At 35.8% G+C, this 12,056-nt stretch overlaps 1 protein-coding gene across 3 annotated transcripts in view; it reads right to left on the reverse strand.

The window, feature by feature from the left end:
* Positions 1–12,056, reverse strand: part of lpp (LIM domain containing preferred translocation partner in lipoma) — a 192,281-nt gene that overhangs the window by 105,979 nt on the left and 74,246 nt on the right. For all 3 annotated transcript variants that reach the window (XM_082190220.1, XM_082190218.1, XM_082190219.1), the window contains one exon: positions 3,518–3,624. In XM_082190220.1, the coding sequence (XP_082046346.1) occupies positions 3,518–3,624 (107 nt within the window). The remainder of the gene's footprint in view (positions 1–3,517; positions 3,625–12,056) is intronic.

Raw genomic sequence — 12,056 nt, forward strand, 5'->3', positions numbered from 1 at the left:
GGACATAGTGTTATGAAAGAAAAGGCATAGCAATCTAATGAAGCACTTCCATCGGTTATGTAAGCCATCCTTTTGCATTCTGGTAAGCACCGTTTGAAGAGAGGAAGCTGATTTAAGTGCTGAGTTTAATGAAAAACCACAGAGACAGATAAGTGAAGTTAAATAAAGACTGCATGTGTTGCTACGTGTTCTGTTGCGGGAAACAAAATAATTTAGGCCAAGTATCATTTGATTATTCATGTTCACCGCGGTACTCTGGCCTCTTCCTCTTGTTAGTTCTGCTTAGATGCAGAAATAATTCAACATCCCCTTTTTCATTCATGAAAGATGTAGAAAACTGGAATAAGGGAAAGCTGCGGGTCGAACGGATTGCCACTCGTTTTCGGTAAATACTCGCACGCACATGAACGCAGAAGTACTGTTATCAGAATCAAGAGCTGAAGGTCTTCAGGGGAACGGCGTGCTGAATACTACAAAATGTGCTTTGCTGTGGATTCCTTTCTATGTCACAAACCATCTGCTGCCACTGATCTCCTCTCATCTGAGATGTAAAGTCGGTTAAACTGACTCCAGGATGCCATTCATTTCTACAGAGGAATCGAGATCCTCGCCTCTACAGTCTGATGTCTTTTCTGTACTAGCCTAATTATCCGACAATAACACCGTCTGCCGTACGCTGACTCCATAAAGCTAGATCAACAAACGCGCTGATTCCCTCTGGACAGGCTTCCTCCCTTGCAGAGCACCATTCGTGGGAAAGCGATCCAGTGGAGGGTTTTATTAGAGTAGTGAACATGCCTGTAGTCACATTTTGAGCAGCAGATAAAGTGGCCTTATTTAAAAAAAAAGAAAAAAAAAAGAAAAAAAAGCTGAACCACTGATGAAGACTTTACAAGCGTCTCTCTCACACACACACACACACACACACACACACACACACACACACACACACACACACACACAATTAGTCGCCCATCAGTGACTAAATCCTGTCCTGCAGCAAACCTGGTCAAATTGCAACTACACGGACACATTATCAACAGGCCGGAGCGAAAATAATGATGGAAAAGAAAAATTATCTCATTCTCCACTATTGTAGCAGTTGGCCATCAAGATAAATAATGTGAATAGTTTTTTGTACACATTTTTATCAGTCCATGGATTCCCTGGGAATCTAAGGAATACAGAAAGTTTGCGTTAAATAACAAAAGATTAATGAGTAATTCCATTGAATATTAGGCAGAAACAGTTTTGAGGCTGTAGTTTAATGGCTGGACAATGAGTGTTTGGTTCTAACGGGGGACTGACTCCCTGAAGGGGGAAAATGACTGAGGTGAACCAATAGGTGTCAGCCTTCTCTGTGCCCTCGCTCATTTCTAAACGGGTGCCAAATGAACTAAAGAGAAATATAAACAACTAGGGCACACGCCTGGTAAACAGCCACAAAAAGAGATGCAGACTTGGCTGGCCTTTTGTCTGTTTGTCGTTAACACGCATGAAAAGGGATCTGAAGTTTGCTGTAAGTATTTAAGCAAGGTTCATGTACCTTCAGGTCATTTGATTTTTCTACATTTAAGAAATGAATAACTAGAATTAAGCCAGAGTTGTCTCTTTTATAAAAAATGAGTTTACGGCTTTAATATTTGATTTGCATGGAAAAATGAATGGACACAAAAGTACGTGGACCCACTTTCGTCAGACTAGTCCTCCCCATCTTCTGTACTGCAACCAAAGCGTTTTTTTTTTTTTTTTTCGTTTTTTTTTTTTATGGATGTCAGTGGAGAGGCTTTATTATGCTGAATAAACTGCTTTTGTGGGGAAAAAGTTTATAATTTAATGAATTGACAGCATATTGGCCAAGATCATATTTTTTTAATGTCTTTACTGTTGCTATTCCAGAACATAAATCCTGCATCGATTTAGTCTTCCACCTATTCTTTATAGTGACAAATTAATTTAAACTATGCTTGTGGGCACATCAATGTCAAACTGCACCTTATCTCTGCATTTGGAAGTGCATTTTATGATTTAGAAGTTGTTCTCTGTAGTCCTTTAGAGAAACACACCACACTGGTGGCACAGATTCTCTATTGTTTTGGATTCAAAGGGGCTAAATTCACCAAAAGGCGACGGCTTTGGGGCACTAATTGTAAATACATTAATCATGGAAGTTAATTATCAAATGTAAGAAGTTATTTTTTGTATTGTGGAAGTTACATTCAAACATTTTGTGCCTCAAAACTCTAAAAGGGCAAGTGCCTCCTCAGTTTAAATGGACATAATGCCTCAGTAAGTATAGCCTAGCTATTAATTTATAGTTTACAGTAATTCAGTCATTAAAACAGTTGCAGGCTGCACGAGACTGAATTGCTTATACACCAGTTAATTATTGATGATTTCCGTTTCACCTTAACATATTGTTAAAAAAAGAATTTAAAGCATTGTTTCTCCGTCATTTACATGGATGTGCTAAATATCCCAGTGGGGATGATACACTGTCTAAGCTGCTAATCCAAAGTTAAAATAGTATTTACCTACTGTACCATATGTTCATGTATGGACACATTTCATATGGCCAATTCGGACCGACTTTTCACTGCCAGAGTTGTGTTTAAGATAAAAATGGGGGCTGATACACAGTGTTCCTGTAAGGCTTAAACGCATTGTATTTGCTCTATAATAGATGTAAATTTGCAAGAAATATATGCAACAGCCAAACATTTTAAAGAAATATCGAGACTAATTTGCATAGTGTTTGCATAGTGGTAGCCTACATTAACTATTATTAAGGGGGATGGGACTAAGGCTATACAGAAGACAGAGTGAGTTGAAAAATGGCGTTTTAGGGCCCTCACAATCTCGAATCAAATATTAACAGTAAACTTAATTTTTTACCCATGAACCAAAAATTTTTTTTTAAATAGTTTAATTCTCATTATTTTGTTTCTTAAACAAAACAACATACAGTTCGCCATTTCTAATTTTAAGTAGTCCTGAATTTAGTCCTGAATTATATTAGGGTTCAAAAATCGAAGATCACTTTGAAAATCAGGGATTCGAAATCTGATTTAAAACTGGAATGTGCTTGGATTCTGACAACAGCAAACAAACAAACAAATAAAATAATAATAAAAACACAAAACAAATTTCAGGTCAACCAATCAATGTTAGTGATCAGGTCACTAATTAAATAAGCAAATGTGTTCACAGTGTGAACTTTGAACAAAAGGTCAGATTTCTTTGCTGCCACTGAAGCAAATGATTTGAAACACTCACAAATCATGTTTGTTTTGAAAAGCCTGTGCAGTTCATGCCAGCTTGGGTGCATGATATAATTAAAGAAGAAGGGTTACATTCCAAATACTGAATATTAAGTACATATCAAGTAATAAATCCTGTTCATAAGAAATTCACATTTTCATTCATGCTGTTAATATCATTTTTAAATAAAAACAGTTTTACACAGTGGACTTTGGACCGTACAGTATATTGTGATGACCGGATTAGCAAATCTCACCTGAAAGCCGAAGGAGGTCTCATCCATGGCCGGAGGAGGAGGGAAGCTGGAAGAGGACGGGAGCCCGCTGATGTCAATGGCAGATGGAGGAGGAGGAGGATAGTCCCCTGTTAAAAAAAATATATATATAAAAAAATGAGAGACAGCAAGAAAACATACAATCAATCAAACATGTTTAAAGGCAAGACACCATAAGTACTATGATAAAGTCTCTTCCTCAGGGATGAATCAATCTACAAAAGGTCGGAGTGGGTGGAAAACTTTTGTAAAATCTGATAGATCAATCTGACATAAATCCGACACACCTAAATGTCACAAGACGCCAGATGAAAGCTTAAAGGAATATAATACTTTCACATTACATGATGATTAACTACATTTTGTTTATATCTACAGCCTTCTTACAAAATGCTGGCCTGTGTAAGTACTTAAAAGTGTTAGAGTGTGTAGAAATTGAAAGGAGGGGAGGCTTACACACACTTACCATATTGTCACTGATAGATTAATACATTTAACAGCAACTATTTGGTTAACTAAGATGGTCTAAGCTGTAAGTAGGTGTTTGTAGAGATTGAAAATGTAAGTACTGTGCTCAAAACAAGTTAGATGGGGCATTTGTTCAGCCAAGTGTGTGGCAATAAGCCAATCGCAGAGTTGTAAAGTCCACAGCTAATCCAGGGATTGGGTTCCACTGCATGTTTCAGGCAGGATCAAAATATGCTTGCCAAATTATATTCTGAGTTGGCTGCGCTCAGCGTCCAATTTAGGACTGAATCATTTGACCATCTAAGTACCAATCCACAAGTGAGCTTTCCAAATTACAGTATTTTAGAGGAGGCATTAGGAATTCACTGCTCTATCATGAGTCTTTGGATGTATTTTTATTCTTGATTATTTTTACATTATTGTTGTCATTTTTATCTGTCGTTTGGATCTAATTGATGTCAGAAATTTTGTTTATCCAAGTCTACTGGCCGAATTAATTAACTATGGTCTTGAAAAGACAAAAATCCTGAAATGTGAGTGCAGACAGAGTATGTCACATGCCTAATTCTTGTACAACATTAAAATTGCTGTGAACATGGCATCAAACATTCCCCAAAGGCACAAGAGCACTTTACGTGAACTGTTTATGTAATAACCTTGTGGCCTCTGTGAAAACTCAAGCACTGCTAACCAAAAAAAAAAAAAAAAAAGGAAAAGCGTCCTACTTCCCCCTTTCTCCTCCTCCTGTGATCTCTATTTGTACTTTTCTCTGCCTTAGCTTACATCCTAAAGTCACTTGTAAGTTGCAAGTTGACATGAAATTATCATCTTAAGTTCCTTAATACCTTATGTCTCTCTGACATCCAATGATTTTTGGATTTCTCAATTCAGGGCAACACGAGAGATGTAAATGTTTCAAAGATGGCATGATTTATTGAGGAGGTCTGGAAGAACTGGGCAAAGAGAGACCAAGAGAGGGAGGTATGGGACAGTACCTTGAACTACAGAGCAAACTAAAAGAGGAAGTTAGTCTTTAAAAAAACGTGGCTAAGAACAGACATCAAGACCATATTACCAGCCCGATCTAATGAGAAAATATAACTATTTTACATTTTGGCAAAATGGAGACAAATCTGAATGAATTTGTACATGATGGAGATGACCTAATAATATTAATAAAAGCTTTGTTTGTTCCAATATCAAGTGAGCTGCCTACATAGGAGATGCAGCCTTCCCAATGTGAAGGTTGATATAAAAGCTAAATTAATTATTTGTTTTGGCCACATTATAAGGCAAAATAACATATATCTTTCACAGAGAAGTCAAATCCATAACGCATTGCTTGGTGAAAAGAAAAATGGTGGATAAGAGAAATGTGAGGTCAGCGAGTTTGGGACATGTTATCTGGTTGCTGGTTCAGCTATGGAGAAACCAGGGGGCCCCTGTGCCATGAATGAGAGAGGCTCCATTTATGCCGCCCGGGAAGCGAAGGCAGTGCTTACTCGCTAATGAGACAAGCAGCAGGAACACCTACTTATTACCACACATTTCCACTCAACTCTTTATTGAGCAATTACACTCAAGTACCGGCTTTGTGAGAGCCGAATTCTAATCAGTAATTAAAGTTATTTGAAAGGACCGTGAGAGGTATAATTGGTAATCAGGAACATGAATGTTGTTAAGGGTTGAGTTTTAAAAAAAGGAAAAAAGAAAAACAGGTTTTAGATGAAGCCAGTGAAGCATAAGAGCGGAGATGAAATACACTTGCAGTAACGGGACGATTATGTGTGCAATTTTCAGATGTGACCCGAAAAAAAAGGGTTTTATTCCAATCCAATCATGTGCTTATGCAGCTGTATTATGTGTTTGCGTACACAGTATGTTCACTTTATAACACGGCCTACAATTGTATAATTGTATTCTCTGCGCATTGTGAGTGGCGATTGACAAAGATATTATTCAAGATATTATTCAGTCCGACCTTAAGTTAAGCATATAGATGCTACATTTCATGAATGCTAACTTTAAGAGTGCCCCCGCTATTTTATAATGTAATCAGACAGATAAAGCAGTTCTAATTACCTAAATCTATGTAGTATTAATGTGTATGAATTGGACTGCAAGATACATATTCAACATTCTACATTGTAAATCACGCAAATATGTGACCAAATTTCAAACTAGACGACTAAATAATTGCTTACCGTAATTATTTAATTATTGTAATTATTGTACCAAAAATGATTGTATTAATTACGTAATTATTGACACAACGTTAAATTATATATATATATATATATATATATATATATATAAACAGTGTGTTAATAATTATATACATTCATTATAATTCTTATAATTAATTATGTACATATATATACATATATACACACACATATATATACATACATACACACACACACACACACACTTATTTATATATATATATATATATATGTATGTATATGTATGTATATGTATGTATATATGTATATATATAATTAATATATGCATATACATAATAATTTAACAGCGTGTCAATAATTACGGTAATTAATTTCCCCAGACCCCAGTTTGAAAACCCTTCAAAAGGGAACATTGATACTTCTAGTTTTTTATTTGATCAAAGCTACTTGGCCTGAAAAGTTTGAGAGCTAGAACTAATGCTGTAATATAATAACTATAATCCATACAGTATAATAATGACTATAATCTTGTCATTCCGCAAATTCAACAGGTTTCTTTGTATTCTTTTAAACGCACAGAAGTTATTTGAGGCTGAAAGTGGACAAGATTAATTTAATTTTGCAATATACAAATCTCTGTTTGAACTCGGCCCAACCTCTGTCCATCTGGCACTGATACTGCAGTAGCAACTGACAATGAAACGGTTTCAAAGGAGCATCTATTCTCATAGACATGGTCATAAACCCGGAAGAGCTTTCCGTGGAATGTCACTTTTCTAATCTGTGCCTTTTTATAATGTACATATTTAGATTCATTGACATTTTTGTCTGCGCTCCAAATTCCCCAATGAATTTGATTTAGAGCAGAGGTTTTAGCAGAAGCATCTTTGCGCCGCCATTTAAACACACCGCAGTAAACAAAATGAATGGCTGGGTGCATTTGGCAGCGAGGATCTCCGGTTTAGTCGTATCACTGGCATGAAACTCATCTGGGAAGTGTCAAAAATCTTTGTCCTATCCCAAAATGCATATAAAAAACAAACCACAAACAAAATGAACAAAAATGTGCTGGTTCATGACGACAAAATTATAGTAGTATTTAAAAGAAACTAAAATCACTAAAGTAAAAAAAATTAAATCTAAAATAATTAAATAAATAAAAAAGACATAAATCTATAATCCTTCACAGGCCTAGAAGAATAAAGTGTTATAATTACAAATGTGACATTTCAAATGGTTTATCTTTGTGGAGAAGCTCTCAAAATGTGCTAAGAGAGACGTCCTAAATGCATTATTTTATCTGTAATTATCCGTCCGTATTCTCTCTAGCATCCGCTGCAGTTATGAGGTTTAGTCCTGCTCTTAATTAGCAATATACAACCGACTGATTTATGGCTTCATTTGGCTGAAAACGCCACTCTGGGTTTGAGGTTTTTCGGAGATGTCCTTCTCGAAGCACAGAGGAGCCGACAATGCTGGTTTGTGGAGATCTGAGAGGAATTCAAGAGGGACAGAAAATAGAGTTTTAAAATTTAGAGACATAAAAGCGGGATTAAACTATTGTGCGGGAGCAAAATGGAACAAGTAAAATGGAGAGGTGATGCCCTCGAATCCACAATCCCAGCAGTATGATCTTCAATAAAAAGGACGTCAGCAGCACCGTGATGAACAATTTCTGCACTACTAGTGAAAAGTGAGAGCTCTGAAAAATTACATCTTAAATGAAACCTAGCAGGGATGTAAATGAGAATCATTTTGATTTAGAGAAGCAAATGGAAGCTCATAGTGTAGCCATGTATATTTAATTCACATGCAGGGATGGATCTTGTAAATCTGCAGGTGGACATGTTCCAAATAGATGTTCCAGTCCAGAACCATAGGGCTTCTGTACAAAGTGCAAAAGACAAAATGGAGGTTTCAGTGAAAGTATAGAGACTGAGATGAAAAGTGAACCATCAGTCCGAAAATGCTGAATGTATCCACTGGTGGTAGTCCACTGGTTGAAAATAAAAGAGGAATGTAAGCTGGATGAGAACGAGGGGTTTGTACCAAGTGGAGGGAATTCGCTCTGTAATTCAAGGCACACAGGTCACATGGTAGTTAAAGAGGGGCTAAAGGATCATGTGAGGACAACACAAGGACACATGACCCAAATGGGTGCCAAAATATACTGGGTACATGGTCTCTGATTTGCTCGGATTTTGCATTGGGACTTGAATGTTTGTGCAGTTGCGAAACAACACTGTTTATGGAGGGTACATATTCTAGCAGTACTGTACTGTAATAATATGCTCTTAGTTTTCAGACTTTGGATGTTGATTTCAAAACCACTGGCATATATCTACATAGAGATATGCTGTGCAAAGGCAAAACAAAGCAATGTTGAGTTATCTTAGAGCAAAAAAAAAATATATATATATATATATATATTGTACAAAATATATTTGACAGAAAGAATTATGCATATAGTTTAGGGATGTGCATCACACTCGAAATATAAGCCCATTTATTTTGGCTTTAGAACAATGACATAATTATGCTAACAGAATGTCATGATAAAAAATGTATATCACAATATACAGGTAAATAGGTATCTAAACACGAATATATATATATATATATATATATATATATATATATATATATATATATATATATATACACACACACACAGTATTTATATATATGCTTTAGTATTTTAGAATAGGAGGTCCCTCACATAAGGATCATCATCATCATATTAGGGATTTTTTGGCATTAACCCCTGTTATAGACTGTGATGTGTCTTTGACTGCATTAAGTTTACATTCAGATAAATAAAATGAAACTGAAAATTGTTATAAAAAAAAAAAAATGCCTGTTAACTTTGAGGGACATATGTAAATATAAAACAGACATTAGTAAGGAGGTCACATAGATTTTCTTAAAAGTATGAGCAAAGTTCTAAAAACATTCAGCGAAGAACAGAAGAAAATGTATTCAACAACTTTGCATGGGCGGAATGGACAGGACTAAGAACAAAAGATTAAGTCTGTGAACTGTCTGCACGGCCTTTTGTCAAAGTAAGCAACATATGCCTGTGGTTTCCACGGGAACGTTAAGATTCTCATTTGTGGGTTTCCTGTCAGGTTTCCACAGAGAGACTTATGTGGGGAGTCTGACATAACAGCCGGTAGTCAGTTAGCTGATGACCAGCCAAAAGTAGAGGGAGAGAGACAGAAATAATTCAAAACAAATAATAAAAAAGTAAGTAAGCAGGGAAAAATCTGATAGAACAAAAACATTAAAGAGAAAATAAAATTCATCTGCAAGTTGTTTGTCAGCAGCTTCTCAAAGTTGCACTCTGTTTCTGGAGGAAAGATTCTCAACCGCTACTCAACGTCCTCTCGTTTTGGAGGAAAGACTTGCCAGTGTTTCCAACACTTTCAAGTGTTTCCATTCATTTCATCACCAACAGATAATCCTGCCTTATGATAATCGTTGGCTAGACAGCATAGTAGACAATGTAAAAACAGCACTTTAAGCCACTTACCACCTAGAAACTGTGTAAATGTCTCTAACTGAAACATAAGTTGAATTTTGTACAAGAATTAGATGCACATCCTCTTAGCTGTACTTAAGGGACATGTCACGAACTTTACAGATGCCTTAATACAGTAATCTCTGGGTCGCATGCCAATGGGAACTGAACTCAATAATATGACATATCATTTCCAGTGACAGGCTGACGAATGACCCTGTTTTAAAGATGGAAAATGAACATATGACATGCATCTTAAAGACATGACAGCTTTTAGTCAGCTTAATTCAGACCACTGCTTGGAGTTTCGTGTCTCACTCCAGCATAGCAAGGAGCCGAATGAGATTGTCACAAATTAAACTGAAGTTTGATTTGCCCTAATTTTTCCATAAACCTCCAACTTGCATGTATTGCAAATGCAAATATGAAATTCAGCCATGTTTTTTTTTTCTGAGGCTTATCGACATTACAGAAATCAATTCTGAAAAATGAAAGCACAGATTAGTCGAAGGAAATTAAGATTTAGGAATTTGAAAAATGTGTGTCAGTTTGCATTAAACTGGAACACAAAAAGAGATGCGAGTTTTAGTTGGCACACACAAAAAAGTAAGAGGACAGTTAAATATAAAAATAAAAAAATGCCTTATAAAAAGTGACCAATATTAAATGACAAATAAATACACACATTACAAACGTTTGGGATCAGTAAGGGGTCAATTTAAAATAACATTTTATATTGATCACAGCAAAAACACATGAAGTTTATCAAGTGTATATATATATATTATAAATACTATACAAACTACAATAAAAACTTTCTATTCATCAAAGGATCCTGAAAAAAACATGCATCATGGCTGCCACAAAAATATTAAACATAATAATAATAAGAAAAGTTTTTTGAGCAGCAAATCAGCATATTAAAATGATTTCTGAAGCATATACTGCAGGATATAAAATGTAATGTATATGTGACACTGAAGACTGGAGTAATGGCTGGTCACATGGAGTAATTTGCGTCACATGAATAAATTACATTTTAAAATGTATTTATTAAAATAGAAAAGTTATTTTAAATAGTTTAAACTGTTAAAACTGTTTTTACTGTATTTTTATCAAATAAATGCAACCATAATGAGAAAAAGAAATCAAAGACTTACAGTGCCCAAACTTGTGAACGGTAATGTAAATTAGCCAAAGGAAATTGAGATATAATGATTTGAAAAATGTGTCTCAGAAAATAAAAACTTTTTTTTAAAAGCACTTTTTTTTTTAATAATAATAATAATAATAATTTGCCCACCCTTTTGGGAAATGATCATTATCCACATTTGTTAATAAAACTTATTTTGCTTGACTGATGTGCAAAGAAAAATGTAATGTCAAATTTAACACCAATCATAAGTCTTTGCAAATTTTGGCAGTGGACTGCACGAACACCAAAGTGGTAAATAGTGATCTATGGCTAACCACATTTTCCTGTCTTTAAGTAAATCAGACCGCTGGGCGAACGTTTCGTCACCCAATTAATATTCATGAGCCAGGCTGATACAGTTTATAATGAGTCCTCCCCACTTTTCAGATAGTGGTATATGCTCCTGCCAAAGACCGTTCCTTAACCTTCTTATTAACGAGGAGGTTGTCACTACATAAACAGCCCCCCATCACATCCACAGTGCCCCTTAGGTGAACTCCATTCCCACATTACCCCAATGGAAAAGTAATGGCCATTATATGTTCTTTTCTAGAACAAAACTCTTTCTCAATAGTAAACGAACAAAGAGGGCATCTGTCCCATACTTTCAGCAATCTACGTTGTTATTATTTCTAAGCCTACCCTATGTAGCCCCGTTCCTTGTCCTAGTGTCCACTGCACTCGTTGTGTTCTGTGTTCTGGCTTGTATTTCCACAGCATGAAGGTAAGATCTTATGGATTGATGAATGAATCACTCATGATAACTTTCATTAACTCTACAATAAGTAAATCCCCTTCACCAGCTAATTACTCTTCGATAGCGATGCTATCCGCAAAAAAAACGTAAGTTCGAACACAAAATTCTAAAGATGTCTGCTGCACTGGTTTCTCTTGAACATAAGGTCTTTAAACCATGACTGGATTACTGCGTACAGCATATTTAAACTTACAATAGAGGATGCGAATCTCATCCACACAAGGTGACGGTCACTCCTGCATAACCACAAACCTCATTCTTTTTGAAATCTGAAAGAGTGTCAGTATAATCAGGACATGGTTCAGGCTGGGTGAACTACTGTATGATAACTTTCAATCAGAAAAATGAAGGAATCCGGCAGCATGTTACACAAGATAAACAAGCCATTTTCACAG

Source organism: Leuciscus leuciscus (genome assembly GCF_965113295.1).
Source record: "Leuciscus leuciscus genome assembly, chromosome: 14".
In the NCBI taxonomy this organism is placed as follows: domain Eukaryota; kingdom Metazoa; phylum Chordata; class Actinopteri; order Cypriniformes; family Leuciscidae; genus Leuciscus; species Leuciscus leuciscus.